Below are 20,577 nucleotides of genomic sequence, written 5' to 3' on the forward strand. Positions count from 1 at the left end.
AAAAGGCAAACTAGCTATAAAATAGTGTGACACACAGACAATAGTGTAGTCTTTCAATTACAGTGATAGAAATCCTACCGCTTAAAATATTTACAATAAATGAAAAGCAGAGCTTAGGAAAGACATGGCAGATTGGGAAAAAAGAACAGAAAATGGGTAATTATTCAGCCTCATTAAATTTTTCATCAGAAGCAGCAAGCTATCATAGTTTGAGCATTTCCTTTTTCATTAGAGTGCTTTTTAATATTGACATCCAACCAATTATGTTCAAACTAATTCCCAGAATACTGTAAGAATGTAGCTACTTTCAGAAGTTTTTCCAGATTAATGAACTGCATTATTTTTTCATTAGAAGCTGCAGTGTGCTGTGAGACATACAAAGTGGGGAACAAAAAAACCACCCTGAACAGAATGTATTCTCCAAAAAGCCTTTGGCTTTCTTAATGAGTTTCTATCTTCAGGGAGCCTTCTTCATCTTTACTTTAAAAATTCAAACCCAAAAGCAACACTACTACAAATGGACTCCTTGTTTGTAACCAACTGCAGCAAATTAGAATGAACCCTCTGCCTGTTAGCTCCAGACACAGGTGAAGCGATATAACCCAAAAGTAAATTTTCTTTTTAATTGCCATGCTGTCTTTGATGTTCTACACTCCAATTTTTATGTTTGGGTTTGGGGTTTTTTTTCCAGATGTGCTATTAGTTAATCTGTTTTCCCTATCCAAGTTGAACTACTTAGATATCATTCTGAAGATTTAGTAAGCCTTAGCCAATGATAACTTCTTTCATTTGAAATACTTTCAATGAAAGAAAAAAAAGTTAACAAAAAGACAATCTGATTCATTATACAGAAAGCAGGTCACCTTTGTTTTATTGCATCCTAATATATTTTGTCTTTCCAAAATAACTTCCTCTGGTAAAATTTATATAAAAGCTGATGAATGTCTGTCTTGAATTGAAAATAAATTGAAAACCTAAATTGCATTAGCAACTAATATAGGTATCACAAAACTGAAAACTAATTGTTTTGCTCTTCCTTTTAATATTTTATCTTTAATTAAGTTGCACCTTCATCTGAAGTTCACCTTAGATCCATATATCGTTAATGAATGCCTGCCTGTAGGAGTGCTACTCATCACTCTCAGGGGATTATACACAGACTGGATTCCATTCATAGTATGATAAACTTTCTGGATAACAGTGTTTTACTTGCTGAGAAAACAATATAGTTAGAAAGGTATGGGCATATATTGAAGATTGACTTTAATTTATTAAAACAGTAAGGTTATTAGTCCAGAAGATGTGTATACAACCTTTGTAAAGGATACATAAGCTACTTCAGATGTAAATTATCCACTATCAACTTTCTTACAATGGCTTATACCCAAATTAGCATCTCTGTATGAACAGTAACAATACATACTTTACTTACACAGGTTCACTGTTTCATTTCTAAGTCTAATAATATTACAAAAGATTTCTCATTGATATGAACTCACCTATATTCTATTTCTTAAGTAAGAGTGATGAAGACTTTCTGTAAGCAAAAAAAAAATTGTCATTTTGAGAGCCTTTTCTTCCTGTTTTGCATGGCAGTAATTTTCAGTTCACTGAATTGCTACTTCATTTCTAACCAGCAATGTCCCTTATATGTGAGGCTTCAAAAACACGTACCTGTTTTGGAAAACCTATTTCTGCATCCAAAAAGTAAAATCTTCACTACAGAATTTTAGCATTTAGTTTTGGACCCTGATCCTAAAGGCTATTACTTCTGTATAAAGAGAGAAACTAAGCATTACACTGTTCAGGAGAAACTAGGAAGCACTGTGACCTAGCAAATTCAGTATTTTCAAGGGAAGGCATTTGCTACGTAACATTCTCAGAGCAATAAAATTAACTTCTTACAGAAGTATGATAAGAAAAAGACAAAAATGGTGCTATCTCAAAAACCAAGTTGTCTTATATCCATATAACAACATTGTAAATGTTGAGTTACTTCCATCACAAATAATTGGTAGTACATCTGATAAAATAGCTGAAATCTGTACCATGAAAAAAGAACAAAGACTCAATTATAATCAGTACATATACTCATCATCTTGATTTATTCCATAAAGCTTTTAAAGAATATTAAACACAGAGGGGAAAATGAAATATTTATCACTAGTAAATATATAAATCATCTATACAGATCTTTCATGGTATGCACTTTGCAGTTTCGGAGAACTCACTTTTGTGCAGCACAGCCCATAGACTCTCCTGCAGCTCCATACAAAGACACAGAAGTATAGTGTAGAAAATGACCTGAATTTCCTAGCTTTATGGTTCAGGTACCCAAACTATTCCCAAGGTGTTGACATTCATATATCAAGTTGAAATATGGAGAGCCACAAGTCATTCATCCACGTCAAGTTAAAGACTACAAATCTTCCTTGCATGCTCAGTCGCTTTATCACTCTCCCTCCTCTTCCTTTCATTATCTTCTACATGGCACCAAGTATGTCTTACAGGAACAAGCTGGTCTTTCCAAAGCTTCTGTCTGAAAAGCCATGCTGACTGTGAATTTCATTTAGGGTTACAAACAAAAAAAAAATTGTTTCAATGACAGCCTTCAAAGTATGCTGCAAAGTATGTAAAAACAGCAAGCTAAGAAGCAGCAGCAAAGCTGGAATTTCCTAAAATAGTTTAGTGGTATATAAAAAACATACACTTCTCATATTAGATGTAACCACAAATTCAAGCTGTGCTACTGTTTTACTCAGACACAGAAGACCTAGGTAACCTACTGTTATAGGTATTTTAAGGTAGTGCCACTGGATCCATACAGCGTTGTTCAGTAATGTTTTCAGACCATCACATATATATCACACGTGCAAGCACGCACACACAAATATATGTATGGTTGGAAATGTACAAAAATAGCTTCTAGGCAGATTAATTAGAAAACCCATGTTAGTTAAAAAATTTCTGCATCTGTTCACATAGCAATTACTGCCTTCTCTCAGCCCCCTGATTTTTTCAGTCTCACAATCTATTTTAAGTATTTGTATTCAACAGAAAATAGCTGCTGGTTGCTTGCCCCATGCTTTTCATGTTTGCATTCTCCACTCATGTTTACTTCTTTCTTCCTATTTCCCAAATGTCCTAATCCCTTCCATTTTTGCTTGCACATGACTACTACAACTGTGCTAAAACATTGATTTCTTCGGAACTGTATGACACCTCTATCATAAATCACAGTTCTCAAAGTTTCTTCTGTTTTGTTTTTGCACAGAGACCTACAGAAAACTATACTTACATAAACATGACTTTACAGAAGAGGAAACAGATTCCTAATGTCACCATTGCAAACCACTGGCAGAGCTGTGACTGGATTCAGGATCCAGCCTCTTTACTGGCTTGTAGTGGCAAGAGGTAGCAGTCTTACTGTTACTGTAATGGCTTTTACCCTCTTCCTCCACCTCTGCCCCTAATCAGGGCGAAAATTACAAGCAAATCAAGTAAAGCAGAATAAAACAGAACAAAATTCATCACAATGTACACTTGATTCAACCGGTCAATAGAAAACTGCAAAACTTTACATAATGCAAGTGATCTTTTAGGACAATGAAGCACATTCATATTGAATTCAAAACAAGAGTTTTCCTACATGCAAACAGAAGAAGGGAAGACTGCCAAATTTGTAAATGTGGAAATGCTAAGTAACATTTGAAAACATTCCTCCTACTACTGAAGACATTTTATCCCAACAATGCATTTTGGACCTATTTCACAATTGATCCTGCTTCCAAGGATTTTCATAACACTGTTTTCTTATGAAAATAATTTTCTCCTCTATTATCGTCTAGTACAGCACCTTGATTTGAACTATTTTTGGCACTTGAAATTATTTGAATATTCTTTTAGAATGTTAATAATTTATCTTCGTAAACAGCATCTTTAACAAGTCTTAATTATCTCATTTTGTATAAAGCTGTGGTACAGAGAAACACCAGCAGTTGAAGGGAATTCAATTGTGCCAGGCACTGTACAAATGCAAGTCATTATAAAACAATCTCTCTCTGTTCTGTTCTTTATTTCTCTAATGGCTTACTGGTAAAATAGCTATTCCCCAGCACACATAGGGAGAGTTATATTATTGTTCACTAATATAAACATTTCATTTTGCATAATACAGGAGGTAGAAAGTAATAACATATCTAATTAAGAAATTTCTCATTGGATTAGCAGATGTCATCAATCTTTAAAATGTTTAAGTACGTCTCATTAAATCAGAAAACATTTCCAATTAATATCCTCAAACTCACTTTATGCAATATAAACAGTCTACAAAAACCAGTTACTTATTATCTCTCTCCCACTCTCTCAGAATGCCCGTGGAAAACTCTTACCAGCATCTGGAAATTTTCAAGCTTGCTGTGTTTCCAGCAACACCATTCACTAGGGATCATACAAGAAACCTCCACTTGGGCCAGTCAAAAAGGGCTGTATCTAATGCCACTCCTTCCCTGAATCCATGCAAATACACCAGATTTTCCTTCTCTGTTCCACAGACATAAAAACACCAACACAATCTTGTCAATGCTCCCAAAATACAGGAAGTGAATTAAAACACAGCTACTGTGGTCTACTGACAACTTCCAGAAATGTCAGCCGCACCGAAATGCACAGTGCTAATTAATGCTGAGAACATGCTGATTGCTACAATAAATGTCTGTTGGATTGTGTGTGAAATCCCAGATGCTGATAAGTTTAACACTGTACAGCATTCTTATGAAAGTGGTAAATAATGGGATTTCTAGGGGAGATTAATTTGTGCTAGTGGTAGCAAAACTGCTTATGTTCCCTTTTGTTTGAGTTTTAGCACCCAATCTAACACAGTTATTTTAATTGTGATCATTTAGGGAAACTTTTACCAAATAATGTGATTTTTTTTTTAGGGTTTCTAGATATATTTCCTTCATCTAATTTGTCCATAATTTTAGTAACTCCATATATTTTTACTGCTTCACTAGACAGAAATATACATAAAAGGAAAGAAGAAATCCATAAAAGAAAATCCCAAGTCAACACTGCTGTTGCCTCCAACTGTAGGCTCTGCCAGCCTGTTGCCTCTCTGAGCTGCACACCCAAACAACCAGATCTTCAGCTTCTGTCATTCTAAATTTAAACAGATCTTTACCCTCCTAAGGAACCCATCTCTTTTCTTCATCTTCACCAGTCTAAGAAACAGGAACAGAGATTTTTGACTGGACCTACATCCAGAAAAGGGTCTCCCAGCCCCATCCCATGGAGGCACCCAAGTAGTGTCCTAAACCCCAGAAATTACTTTCTCAGCTATAGTATGTAGTTTAATGTGCAATTTAATCAATAAAATGGCAAATATTATCTCAAAACATAGATTACTACTTTTCTTTGAGAATACTAGCCTTCATAACACAGGAATTGGGCTTTCTATTAAATCTGTATTGTCTTAAAAGATACACGCTTCTGACATCTGAACAACTGAGTGGATGAACACGATAAAAGATGATATCAATGTCAAGTGGAGTTGGGAACTGTAAAGTTAAATCCTGGTCTATAAGATAATAATAAACTGAATTAATCTGACACTGGAGCAGCTAGCCTACAGAACAAAACAACCCATAGCCTTTGAGGTATTCTGTTATTCCAGCATCCCTATAAGCTGAGGGATTCAGCCTATCCAGTTAGCATAAGCACTCCAGGGCACTTGCTAAAAACAATCCAGACATTATCAGCTACCAGTACAACATGATCAACTACCATTTTCCACTTTTCTGACAGCTTCAAAATGTTATCCTACAAGTGAATTCAACCATTAGCCCAGAGCAACTACTTGTTTATCTTAACTAGACGCTTATATCAGCCACACTTTTTTCTATTTTCCTATTTCAGATATGGCAAAGTAACTGCCTAAGAAAAAGAATTTCAGCAGCACAAAATTTTTCTCCAAACATTTAAATATTTACTCTGATTTTGTTAAATAAGGACAGATTACTAAAAAAACATTTGTAAATCATTTCCTTAAAGCAACCATTTTCTGCATCCCTGCCAAATGTTTTGTTGCCAAGCTGCACTAAAAACCTTTTGCGTTAATCAGAGACTTTAATACTTGACTTGCACAATTTCTCTTGAATAAAAAATCTGAAAGGATATTTTATAAATTAGGAAAAAGAGCAGGAGTAATGAAGATGCCTAATCAAAATTAATATTTCCTTATTCAAGTCATAGGTAGACAAGCACCATTTGACTACATAAAAGTCAAATTTAACTGGGAGACAGACAGTAAACAGTGTGGTTGCTTAGATGCACCTTACAGAATGCAATAGAAGTGATAAATTCTAACTCTAATTAATACGAATTTATGCAGGGCCTATGTAACCAACAATTAACCACAATCAGTCCTGGAGGATCATTTATATTTTAAATCAATGAGGTAACAGTAAAGCATCTTTAACATTTTGCTTGAATAATTTTTATTCTTTGAAAAGCTGATGAAATGCAGCTTTTAATAATACTCCTTTTATCTTATTCTGTAACTGAAGACCTGAGAATCAAGAGGATTAATTCTGAAAAACATGTTTTACTTTGGCTGTTTAAAAATCTTGACACCCTCTCCCTCCCTCCCCAAGGACGTGTAGGTACCAGCTCAAGTTCACAATGCTATAACTAGAGCTCTATTTTCCCCTTTAAGAGGCCCTCATTGCCCTCTTTCATCATCATATGTGAATTCTCTTCCTGACAGTCAGACCTCAAGTTAAAACATCTTTTCTCATTTAGCATTTTCCCTAGGTCTCCACATCTAATCCGCCTCTTCAGATCATTTCTTCATAATCTCTTTAAAATAGGGAGTTTCCTATTCACTGACATAGGCTTACCTGTCTCCAGTCTCAAGTTGCAATTACTGCAAAAATTCTTTACTCTGATTTTGGAGGGGGAAAAAACCAACCCAAAACAAAGCAAGAAACCCACAAACCAAAAAAACAACCTGAAACAAATGGGGAATTTTCTGCTATATGATGGAGCAGCTTCAGCAAACAAACTGACACAACCTTTGAAAGGTAAGTGCTTTAATCAGAGGGCTGGTTAGGTAATTTTTCTCTCTCCCTCTTCCCTTGTGATCATTCCTGTCAGTGTGTATTTACACACGTTTTGAAATGCCTGCTGGACTGCCAGTCCTAGGAAGGACTTCTGCTCTCCTCAGGCATTAATATGAGATAGGAACACTCAGTCCTGTGAAAATTAGGATAGTCCTAGGGACACACATAGGGAAAACAAAATAAAGACATTTTATTAATTGATTTTTTTTCCTTAGCCACCAAAGGTGTTAGAAGAGGAATTTCAGCCAAAGTGTTGCAAACCCTCCTCTCTCCAATTCCACTTGTGGCACCAAACTCATTTTAAAATGGATTTGGGCCTTGGAACCAGTAAAAATTGTAAAACCTGGCAGAGACGCGACAGTACAGAAGTTGTGTTTGTTCTACTCCGTGAGTCAGTGGGAAACCAAGAGGTTAAAAATGGGGGGGGGGAGGGGGAAGGCAGGGTTGAGACCCAAGTTCATATCAAGCAGTGAAGAACAGTGATTTGGTTATAGATCCACAGTAACACCTTGAAACAGCAAAAACATCTGTTCATAGGCTCTTCAGGTGAAGTAGGAGGCCCTTGCACAGTCCTGTTCCCAAGACAATGGAACAGGACAAAGTCACATCGAGATGCTGCTGCCCAAAAAAGCTCAGAATGAGGTTAAGGAGAGCCCTTGGGCTGCAGAGCTTGCAACACCCCTCTGGTCCCACTGGAAACCAGTTAGCACACTAATTTCACTCAGGGCCTCCACTACCCCAAGAGTACATGTGATTTTCTGCATGTTTCCTACACCCAAATTACCACCTTTCCTCTGATTGTCCACTGCCTCAAATGTTGAGCAAGTCATTATCTAAGGACCAGTTCTCACATTGTAAGACACAACATAAGCATAAAAATGTAGATAGTTAAGTGCTCTCTTCGGGAAACAGAGATTTTTCACCTTTAGTTTTAAAAAGGCACTGTTACCTACAGAAAGTCTTTTTCAAGTTCTACCTTTGTTAAAAAGAAGGGGAAAACATCCAGCTGCAAGTGTTGTAAGGAACACCAAGTCTTGGTATCACACAATTGCAGGTAGCTCAAATAATTCAGCAGAGCTATGCTGATCTATACTATCTGAGGACTGATCAATAGTCTTTAAAACAGATAATGATGGTAAAGGCACTGCCTCCCAGATTTTTTCTTATGACTTCTTTTGTTCCAGAGACATCAATCCAATGCTGTGTCTTCCGCTTCAAGAGTATAACGCGCATTACTTCAAACTGTCAGAAGCAGCAATTTTAGTGTGATCGAACCTTGCAGATTTTGTGCAGCACTTCAGGAATTATATTAGTAACTGTAGGCAGGCATTAAACCCAACACTGACAGCACATCACAGATCACCGTGTCTGTTGATTTAACAGAAACACATGAAGCGCAGGGTAGAGAGAAGTAAAGGAGAGTTCTGATGTGGCAAGAAATGCCTACGCTTAGTCAGTTATGTGGAGAAATGGCCTGCATCACGAAATGACACACCAAGAAAAATATGCTGCTTCTTTTTCTGGAAGAGCGATAACTGTATAGCAGTCTTTATTTAGGAATCAGAAGTCTTCACATTGTTCACTGCAAAAACTAACAGATACATCAAAATCATAGGCTATGATGGGCAGTATAAACAAGATTAAAAAGCTGTTCTTGGATATGAAAATTTCACTTTAAACATAAAAGAAATTGGACAATAACATTTAACAAAAGTTAACACAAGCAGTTTTTACTGAATTGTGGCACATAGATTTTTTTTTTTTTTTTGCATATATAGAAACAATTCAATAAGGCTTCGTAATACTTAAGGTAGAATATGAATGAAATTTAAAACAGTTGAGGAACTCACAGAAGTTCAATGTAGCAGTGTAGAACCTGAACCAAACAACTTTTCATTGCGAATGAAATCAGTAGACTCAGAGAAGGGCAGTTACTGTTGAACAAAACAGGTCACTCAAAAATTCTTTCAACTTCAGAAGACCAGAACTCAGCAGCATGCATCCATCTCACATCAGTGGAATCACCACACCCTAATACCACAACCTCTGTTATATGAGTTGCTAAAAACTGCTGTTCTCTACCTCAAATCATCAAGCAGACGGACACCATGACTCAACTCTGAGAATCTAGCTGTTACATCACTCTGCTGTGAAGAGCCAGTTATTCTGCACAGATGGAGACTTCGCTTTATTTATGTTAAAGAAACCCAGTGACCACACAAAATGAACCAGCTGTGTATTTGTATCGGAAAAAAATGCACACACCAGGTCTGCATGGTATGGAATAAGAACGTTTGGCGAGAAACCTAGTTTGAAGACTAGTAACTATTATCAACTATGTTCATCTAACTGCCATTCAAAACACTGAAGGTCCATTGAGCACACCATAATTGCAGCATAAATATGCAACAGCAAATACCCATCCTCACAGGAGATCAAAAAAAGTTATAAAAGCCAAAACTTTAAAGCAGTTTCAGCTGGAGAAGTAGAAATGACTCAGTGATGACATCCGTATCACAGAATGGTGGAGTGCAAAAGGGACTTCTGGAGATCATTTAGTTCAATCTACCTGCCCAAAGCAGGTTGTTCACAACACTGTCCATGCTGAATTGAAGATAATTAAACCTCTAAATGGTTAACCTGAGTATTACAAACACCTCAGATTTTTATGGTAGTAGACAGGAGGATGTCTATTAAGACAGGAAAAGTCACGACCCCTGAGAGGTTTTCGTAAGTTGGAAGAAAACAGTTGAAATTTGAATTAGAAGAATGCTCCTGCCCCATTTCCCAAAACAACAAAAACCCAAACCCTATAAAACAGAATACCAACCCCACAAAAAAAAAAAAAAAAAGAAAAAAAGTATAAGGAAACTGTACCAGATATCACAAGTGTTATTTTATAGGAGAAAGAATGCCTCAACTCAAACCTCATAACCCTTGCAGATTATTGTCAAGGGCATCCTTAAGAGAACACAGTGCAGTAAACCAGTATAGAAGACACAGAGCAGCATACACCAAGACATTATTTCAAAAATCTTTAGACATAAAAACCAGACACATGCAAGTCATGAACAGCACTTACAAAAGCTGATACAAGACTAAATTCAATACAAAGATAGCATGTTTCTCAGAAAATGGACATAACAGGTCCCAAAAGGCATATAATCAAGCTGATTTCCCAGACACAGTCTTAGCCACACATTCCCCTGACCCCTTCCTTCACAGAAGGAAAAGTAAAATACCGTCTGAGTTGGATGAGCTCACTACTGTTCAGTTTTATTAATCCCTCTGATACTTCAGCTGAACCTGACACACCCCATACTAGATATCCTTTCAGATCACAGAGCAGTGATTCTCCTAGTTCACTTTCTACAACCTCCCACAAAGAGGGGGAAAACAGCAAAACTTGATAAACAGCTAAGAAAAAGAGTGCAAAGATTTAATTAGAAGCCAAACACCTTATTCACTGCATCTTGCCATTCATTGTTTGAAAAGAGCCACTCTGACTTGTTTTTCATTATGTTATCATCAAATCACCGATATTAATATATTTAAACCTGTACAGTGAGCATGCTTATCCTATTCCTCATTGCAGAAAAACCAGAGGAGAGTCATAGAAGAAAAGCTGAAGGGAAGAACTAGCTCTTCATCAGGCAGTGTAGTTAGATCATACCTGTCCTAAACAAAAGTTTCTTAAGAGCAGTCTTTGCCTGGAAGGGAGAAAAGGGGAGAAAACAAAAACCAACCCAGTTTCCTTCTTGCTGGTTTAACTGGCATTACGTGAGAGCATGTGTACCTTATGCAAAGAAAGTGGAGTTAAGTCCACAGCAAATTGACAGTACACGTTTGTAAGTATTAGTTAACTATAGGTGTTATTATTCTCAACCTATGTTACTATTTTAATATTTTTAAATACAATCCATTGAATAGAGACATAATATAATGCCAGAGAGTTTCTTCTACTGATGCCTAGCAATTTAGAATAAATGTAGAAAGCTTTATGAAAACATCATATCATTACTGTGCTTTTATCTAAACATGCGTATATATTTTATCTCTTTTTAAGTGTGTGCTGAACATTTACAAATCTGTAATGGAACTGAAAACTATGTTTTGAATTTGTCAGTGGCTCAAAAGAAAAAGAAAATGGGTCACTCTCATTGTGTGGCCCATCTTTCAGTCAGAAGTGAAAGTTGCAAAGGATTTTCTCCTCTTCAGATTTCTCTTTCTGGTGTTATTGGAAAGCTTGTCTTCTTGTTTAAATGAAGTTCCTTTTAATCTCCTCCCTGAGCTGCTAGATAGATGGAGCCTCTTAAAAAATTCAGGATATCACTGTAATTGTAAATTGATCTGCTTCTGTGGCAGAAGGCTGGGTTCTTCTCAAAGTTGTTTTTCAGACAAATAATTTGTTGCACTCTCTGTTACGACTATATTATCCTTTAATGGAAAAGCAGATTTTAAACAAAACTACTACTTATTGGATTGTTTTATTCCTGGCAACATACAAGGAAGAAAGCCAACTGCCGAAGCCAATGTGAAATATTTACTGGCTTGAAATTTTTACATTTCCTAAAGGAGACTTTGACTCTACTTACATAGTAACTAAAACTGTATTAGACAACTAAAATGCACATATTAATCACTGCGAAAGTTCTGAATTAGTGTCATATATTAACAGACACAGGAAAATTCCCCACTGATTTTTAATGCAAAGTTACAGTTGGAACACTGTTATGACTATGCAATCTTTAAAACAGACACGTAACTCATTAGCATCAAAGCAGAGGAAATTATCTATCTAGTGTGGTGCTGAATTCACATAGCCTATTTGCCTTTGGCTCTTTGGTTATGAGATCTGGCATCACTTGGATTATTTCACCTAATCCATCATTAGCTTTCACGTGTCCTATATACTGTGCAACAAACCTAAATTTAACAAACCCAACTCCCCATCAATTACCATCCTGAATATATTACATGTCAGCACAGAGCACAAAGATTAGACATGCTGAATTACATCTTTCTTTGTGAAAAGTCAATATTTTTAGAGCACTGCTAACGTTGCTGACTCCAAGTCTAACAAATGTTCCTTCCCATTGTGGACAGGCACTAATGCCCTGACCTTTGCTATTTACATACAACACAGAGCTACTAAACAAAATGCAAAACCTCCGAAGACACAGAAGATACTTAAGAGACCCCAGTGACAGTGCCACAGAGTCACAGATATAATGTTTTTAATTGCCATATTTGCTTGGCTAGGGGAATCCTAGAAGGTGACCTAATTTTTTTCCCTATAATCATGCAAGTAAACGTTAGTAATTTAGATTTAACTTTCCCTCTCCACATATACAAAGCACACAAAAAGGTTATTACTTACAACAAAAAATAAATACACTGCTGTTGTGTAACACAGCATCCTTACTTACCGGTCTTCCACAAATACACCGATGAAGTTTGAAATTCACTTTGTGCATGAGCGTCCCAGATTCCCAGCAGCAGAAGCACAAGAACTCCCACGCACCAGGCTGGCACAGCGGAAACCCCTGGACCACGGCAGAAAGCAGAGCTCCCCTCGCTCAACCCCATGCCTCCAGCAGCCTGCTGCCACCTCCAAAAGCCGCAGCACGACCACGAAACCTTCTTCAAATAATATTCCCTTCTTCAGAATTTCCGCACAGGGAGAAGGGGACTGGAAACCTCTCTCCTGCTATTGTGCATGGCAGTTGAAAAGGGAAAACTGTTTAACACCAGGGAACAATAGAGTCCTTGCTTTCTCTGGCTGCTGCAGCAGCGGCGGTGACGGCGGCTGCGGCGGCTGCTGCTGCTAGTATGGTTGCTGCTCCACGCTCTTCCATTCAGCGGTTAGTAGCAGTTTTCCATCAGCTAAAAGCGAGACAGCTGTCCGCAGGGGGCTCCAGCTGACTGAGCAGGTTATCTTGCTCTGGGAGGCAGCAGCAGTCATTTACACCAGCTGGAGAGAGTGAGAGACAGAGAGAAACACGGATGAGGAGAAACACAAATAGCCCAGTGCTGTAATCTCAATGCAGAGAGTGACTGCAAAACGCTGGCTTCCCAGACATGTATCATTTGGGATATTCCAGGGAGAGACATACTATGAAGAAAAGAAGAAATCATCATCAGACATGCTTCAGAAACACAAGTCATACAACCAGAACAGATATAACCAGAACAATATATATTAATTAAGAGAGCATCAGACATTTGTCCTGATAAAAATATGTATGCTGCATTAACCATTTTGTAAACAACAAAAAAAAAAGTGATTACACATGCATTAAACAGAAAATTAAGACCTTATAAGGGAAGTGGGAAAAAATGCAGAAAAAAATGCAGAAAAAAAAACCCTAACTTGCCTTGCATATTTATCAAATCTGTTTCAGATAATAACATATAGCTATCTGCTCTGAGGACAGATGAATATATGTATATGATAACGTGTACGTAAGTGTAAGCACATCACCTCCGTGGTAGATAAAGTATGCATGCAATATATAATGCAAGATAACATCCTCTCCTATCCAGCAAGTATGTACACATTCATATGTACACAAGTATGTATACATTCATAAATGTCAACTATGTAATTGTAAATAATTTGAAGATCAAGTTATCAATCATTTTTAAAACTGAGTTTTACATATGAAAGTATTCTGGATACGTTAGGCTGTCATGATGATACAAAAACCTGGAGAGAGACAAAGCTTTTTAAATAGGGATCTTTATCTCTCCCACCCACTACCCAGAGAACAGATGCAATAACAAGCCTAAAGATCAGGTTTCGGACACCTATAAACTGCAAATCAAATGAGAAATTTTCAAGAAAACTGCTATCATCTTCAAAAAGTTTCATTAAAAATGCAAACAGCTACAAAACCACACAGTAGGAACACAGGACCCAGAGTTTGAAAATGATGGAGCTATTGTTGTTTAAAGAAGAAACCTTCAGTCAACCTCTCTTGGGACGCCTGTCATTTTGCACAACCTTCCCAGACTCAGCCTTTTCACATGCATTAGATTAAAATAAGCCATGATCAAATAATTCCCAAGTCCTTGCCTGTTTAAATATTCTGACATCAGAGCAAATTAGCAATGTTGAAGGTTGCAAATTCGTCTTTGTTTACTTTCCACTCTGTTACGCCTCAAAGAGGGAATTAAAGGCTCAGGGAGCTCTAGCACCGTGAGGCTGTGATTAAGAGAGATAAGCAAGTGTGGATTACTGTTCCTCAGCTGTTGAAAAACAGGCAACAATCAGGAGATTATAGGTTGATAAGGGATACATAGAAAGCCATGATCTTAACAAATTTATAGCATCCTGATGCAGAACTTGTACCCTCAGCTAAAGCACTTCTGGAAATACATTTTATTCACTTCTGCTACATCATGCTGTAGTCACTTTAGGAAGCATGGAAAACCCTTCAGCCTTTGCTTTGTTGAACTGGGCAGAATACTCTTTCAAATCAAAATGCTCTCTGAGTTTATAGAATTATAGCGATTTCACAGGTATGTTTGGGGTTAAGGTAGTCACATGCACATTATTTTATGTGCTACATGGAGGGACTTGAGAATAATTGAACTAATAAAAAGAATGCCTGCTTCATAATTTATGAAAAATAATGTTAAGAATTTAAGGACCTAAAAAAGTGCTAAGACCATCAGGAAATCTGTGGCAATAGCTTTATTGACTTGCACAGTTAAAATAAAACATATACAACTTATACATTCCTTTGAAAAATTAAGAGTAGAAATACCGGCTTTTTAGCTGGAGCTATGCACCAGGGGAAAAGTCAAGTTTATAGAGTCACTAGGGGAAAAGGCACCCTTTTCAGAGTTATTAAATACAATGGATTCTACCTAGAATGTTTGTGAATGTATAAAGAAAGACTCTGAAAATATTTTCTACGTGGTTCTCATCATCTGGAAACATCATCAGGGAACAGATCATCCGTGTAGTTGACGCAATGAATCAAAGTGGTTTTTGACAGCAGAACAAAGCAATATCATGAGAGAGGGTGAGCACACATACACACACACTTAAATCTTTTCTTATATTTATGCAACTGTAGGACCACATATTTTTAAAACCACTAAAACAGAGATTATTAAAATAAAATAATTTTACACTACTTTTAATGGTTGTACCATTTATTTTCTGTCAAAAATCAATGAACTATGAGAGAACAATTTCACCTTTTTGGGGGGTAAGAAGCTATGATGCATTTAGAACTGTTCAGAAATGTCTCAGAAGCAGAATGGAGGGAATATTTATTATGCAAATGTATTTGTGTGTCTGGAAAAAAAATAAGGATTCCCAAAGAGCTGTTTTTGGCAAACACTAGAGCACTTCTGCAGTACATGCACTCATCTTCTATTAACCAGGGCAGGGAAAGGCCAGTGAAACCACAGGCCAAAGAGTAGGCGGATGCCTGCAGACAGAAACACCCACACCAGCTTGTCTGCAAGAGTTAGACTTTGGATACAAAAGGCAATATATCCTGATTGCAAGCTTCAGCTGCTGTCAGTATGCCTTGCCCAGAGACTGCTGTTAGCCTTTTCCACCACAGTGTATCCAATATCCTCTTACCCTCTTTCTATTTGCTACAGTGAACGCGGGACCTCCCTTCCACTTAATAGTGCAACCACTATTTCCAGCCCACACTGGCAACCCATCTTCTAACACATGCCTAATGATCATAATTGATCAGTTGTTTATGGCTTAGACATTCCCAAATAAATGTTCAAGTACTTCTGAGAAGAAACCTTTAGACAAAGCATAGAAATAAACTACAATTGACATTAGCATCTGTATCACTAACGCAATATTGTCAGTGTTGTACCTTGGAGCACCAACATTTTCAGATACACTTTTATTCAGATACATTTATTTGAGGCACAGCAGCTCTGTGGAGTCTGTAAACTGCTTCCACAAGTGATTGACAAGTTAGCACCTTTTTGTTCTCTAGGAAAAAATATTTCTAACCTCAAAGACTACGAGGTAGAATCAGCCATAAAATATTGTCATTATTTGTTCATGTTTCCTAGCATTAAACAGTCAGAGGATGACAAAACAAACATGCAACATATTTTATTTAGTGGAAAGTGAAATGAGAACAAGATACAAATACCTTAGTTACTGGGTATGAAAAGCTGCTTGCTAAAGAGAATCATCCCGCTGGTATTCTCTGCTAGCAGGTAGTCCCATGCTAGCACCCTTCTCTGTTTATGAAATGCCATGACTAAGAGCTCCAGGATCATATTATCTTCTGTCCTGAATATGTTGCATTTCTACATATAGTAAGTCAAAGAGCATGCAAAGAGTACAACATATGCACGGCACATTTGTTTCTAGAGTCAACGATACTCAGCGAAGAAGTGTGTCCAGTATGAATTCCATCTATCTTCGGTTTCACAGTGTGGTTAAGCCAGAAATCTTTAGCGAAGTTTCAGTCCACTCTTCTAGATCTATAGTAGATGGTTTACAAACACTACAACTGTACCCCACTAAACCATCTGTGCTGTGTGAGTACTAGAATACCACAAAAAATCACCCAAATTCTAAAGAATTAAAAAGGTTTTCCTTCTGTGTAGAAAATTCAAAGTCCTCCTCATCTGAACACTGCTCATTTTGATTTATCTCCAAGACTTTTCCCCTTCACTTAGGTATGAAAATAACAAGTGCTGCCAAAGATGAATAAATCAACTATCTCCCCAAAAAGAGGTCTAGAGTTAATATAGGTTTATTAGAGCCAATACCCATTGGATAATACAGTACCACACATTTCTGAAAAGCATTCTAAATTTGTAACATACTGATCTGGTTCAGTCACCGTATTAGGGTGCCCTTGGAAATATCCCCTGTATGGGATGCAGTGGTATGGTTGCACTCCTAACTTTTAGAGGAGAAGTTAGGAAGGTGTGGTATGTTCCCTTACATGCATGTTTGTTTTGCAAGATCCATGATCTAAATAATCCACATAACAGCTCAGAACAGCTTTTGTTCTCTTTAGAGTCTGACATAAGCTCAGGGGCCAAAACTTCTAGTTCTGCATTTTGTGCACATCTCACTTTCCTGCAGATATTTTACTACAGATGCAAGTATAATATAAAGATTCTCTTGAGATGGGATCTGCAAGAATTTTATTCAATTTTGAAAACTTCAGGCTGGAATAAGCTGTACAGGGCTCTCTTAGGCTTTGCTGCGGCAGAGCATTGAGCCCTCCTCACCACAGTTAATAGTCTATTATTTTTCTTTATATGAATGCTAGGGACCCTAGCCAGGGAAAAGCCACAAAAAATATCCTAAACATGAACGATCTGAAAAAAATATTCATGTGTTGCAGTACATTTTGTCTCTCAAAATCTGGCAGCTCCATTCCTTAAGTCCATAATTAAACATGCTGTGCAAAACTTGCAGCTGAGAAAAGTTATTCTTTAGGGATCCTAATCACACAGCCTCTAGGTGTCACACTCGACCATGTCATAACACACTATTTAGGGATTTCTCTTACTTCATAGCAGGTAACAGACCTTGATTTTATCCTCGCAAGGAGTGATATTATGCCACATCCTCTTTTCAAGCTTGTAATTAAAAAAAAAAAAAAACAAAACCAAAAACAAAAAACTACAAAAAGCAAAAAACCCAGCAAATTTCTGCCTCTCTCATACAAGTAGTACAATTATTTTTCGTTTTTTTGTAATGTTTCTACAAACATTAGAAGTGTCATGATGCCTGTTTGTTCAATTTATATCAATCTTTTGGATTATGGATTTGGAGGACAAATCAAGAAGTTTAAGAGTTATGTATGTGAGCTGTGCAGCAGTAAGAGCATTACATGTACAAAATCACTAGAATACCTTAATAATGCGTAGTTCAACTCTTCAGTGTTTTTTAATTCCTTTGACAAACTTTACAACATGAAAGATTTTTGGAGAATGAAAAAAGATGCTACTTGCATGAATGCGTAAGTAGCAAACATCTAGTCATCTACTCCTGACTTTAAAAATGCTTTGCTTTTATTGAAGTAAGCTAGTAATTCTTGGACAGATTTCTCATTTCTGAGTTGTTGGTTTTTTTTTTTTAGTTGATTATATTGGGGGGTGGGGGGGTGTTTGTTTGGTTGGTTTTTTTAATATAGTTTAAATGTAGAAGTTTTCCTGGGAAGTCTCATTTAACACCTGGCTGTTACATTTTTTGTAGATCCCTTTGGTAGGTAACACAACATCCCACATTCAACATGGAACATTCATGCAAAGGAAGTATTGTTTGTAAGAAGGGCAGATTAACGTACCACCAGGAGGTATATCAAGAACGGTTTGCTGGAAGATAAAGCTAGAGGAACTGAAGAAGAAATCAATGCATTTATCAAGGAAGCCATCTCGCTTTCAATCAAGCCATCTGCTGAAACAGTGTTTTTGCCACCTTTGTCTTCCAGAAAAATGTTAGTTTTGAATTGATGATACATTTTAACCAAGGAAAAGCTACTGGGCTAAACAGATCGATACCTTTGTGAAACACAGCAGCCCAAGAACTGCAGAAGGTCAGATTAAATCAGCTAATTCTACCTTCTCGCTTTAAACTGTGAATGAACATTGTCCTTTCTGCCCAGATTACACTGGCTTCAACAGCAGACCACATGAAACAGAACATTTTGAAAGATCAGAATTGGCTGCAAAAGTGTCCGTTATAGGTCCCTATCAGGAATTGCCATTTCTATTGAGAAGTCAAGCCCTCAACCTTTCCTCATGAGTTCAGAGATCTGTTTAGTAGCCTCTGTTGGAACTTGCTATATAGCAGGAAAATACAGGATGTGTTTTGAAAAGCCAGCAGCACTGACATACCTGCTTGCACAAAGACATTTTGAGCATGTTCAGGTATTCAGAAGCAGATAGAGTAAGTCCTTGGATTTTAAATTTCTCTTGCAGAGTCTATATGCACAGCATCATTCTAATCACACACAAAATTCACAAGCATAATACTAATCACAGGGTTTGAGGCAAGGTCTGTATCACTGCTTTCACTCCCTCAATTACACTTTTTGTTTTCTTAACCAATTTCTGCCTAATTTGCAGTTTCATAGTATCTTTATAGATAGAGCCAAAGACAAGAAAGATAAAAGCACATAAAAATATCTCCATCCTCGTCGCAGTTATTTCGATGAAGAGGAGAGACAAACATTACTTTTTTGTGTTAATAAAAAAAAAGGAAAAAATTTTGGTACATGAGGAAAGGGGTGAAATTTTTGCTTAGAAGTTTTTGCTAACCTCTACTTTGGGGAAGAAACTTGAACTTTGTTTCTGTTGTCAGCAATCAGTGGGCTCTTCTCCTTATAACTGCTGAAAAGAAGTCTGCACACAATTAGAACCTCTTCTGAAATTGTGGTACCAGCATGCACTTTCTTAGAGGGTGCCGAGGGGAAAAAAGCCCTAATATTGGGTACTAAATTGAGACTGGAACATAAATCCAGCCTCTAAGTCACTAGGATAGAAAGCACGGGAAAAGGTAAATGACAGGAAGAGCTAAGAAAACAGACTGAAATTGGGATAAGAAACCTAAGTGGGGAAAAAAATACTGTGAGGAAGTAGTACCAACCAGAATTTGTGTGGGTGTGCTATTTACTGTTTTCGCTTTTAACAATTTGGCATGTATCTTTGCGATAAAGATTGCACAAAGAATGGAGCTTTTTTAATCTAACTTTAGTTACCTCACTTTCAGAAAGTCCAGTACAGTCTTCACTAATGGAGAAAACAAACCAACCAAGGTAATGATAATTGCCAGTAGAAACAGTTTTCTATTACCAAGCCCATTATACTACATTTTCCAACAGGAAACCAAAAGGCAGGATTTTAATGGGACTTTCCAAGTCAACTCCAATGTGTGTGCATACTTTTGAAATTTGCGTCTCTAAAATCATTGGGAACAGCTAGCCCCTATGCCTAACATGGACTTATGCTGACAATAAGTAAGTTTATCCAGACAACATGCTCACTGGGGAAAAATAACAGTTAAAACTGATAGCTGTAAATGCAAATAAGCAGAATAATTCACAGGACCTGAAAAGCAGGCAGGGAGATTTCAGAGACACAACGGAGAGGTAAGTACTGAAATCCCTGGCAAGGGGAACAGAAAGAGAATGGAATAAACAAAGAAAATCAGTGCCCATTATTGCCTTTGAAAATCCTCTCCAGGGAGAGCTTAGTAATTTGCACATACCAAATCACCTTTAAACAAAAGCCACCTTCAGTCAATTTTAAACCTTCTCCTTATTAAAATCCTATTGATTGATCATTCTTCATCTAAATGTCTGACAAGCCAATTTCCATTTTCAAGGAGGAAAATGTTGGTCTTCTTTTTAAGCCATAAATCACTCAAATATTCTGCTATCAATTTTCAAATTAGTTAAGTAATACAAATTAAGTAAGAAAATTAAACAAGGCT

At 37.0% G+C, this 20,577-nt stretch overlaps 1 protein-coding gene across 1 annotated transcript in view; it reads right to left on the minus strand.

Annotated features, from left to right (window-relative positions):
- THSD7A (thrombospondin type 1 domain containing 7A) overlaps positions 1–20,577 on the minus strand; it is a 300,728-nt gene that overhangs the window by 200,275 nt on the left and 79,876 nt on the right. Inside the window, exon 3 of the mRNA XM_075082924.1 lies at positions 12,551–13,095. Coding sequence (XP_074939025.1) covers positions 12,551–12,710 — 160 coding nt within the window. The 5' untranslated portion in view covers positions 12,711–13,095. The remainder of the gene's footprint in view (positions 1–12,550; positions 13,096–20,577) is intronic.

The sequence above is a fragment of the Phalacrocorax aristotelis genome, chromosome 2 (assembly GCF_949628215.1).
Source record: "Phalacrocorax aristotelis chromosome 2, bGulAri2.1, whole genome shotgun sequence".
In the NCBI taxonomy this organism is placed as follows: Eukaryota; Metazoa; Chordata; class Aves; order Suliformes; family Phalacrocoracidae; genus Phalacrocorax; species Phalacrocorax aristotelis.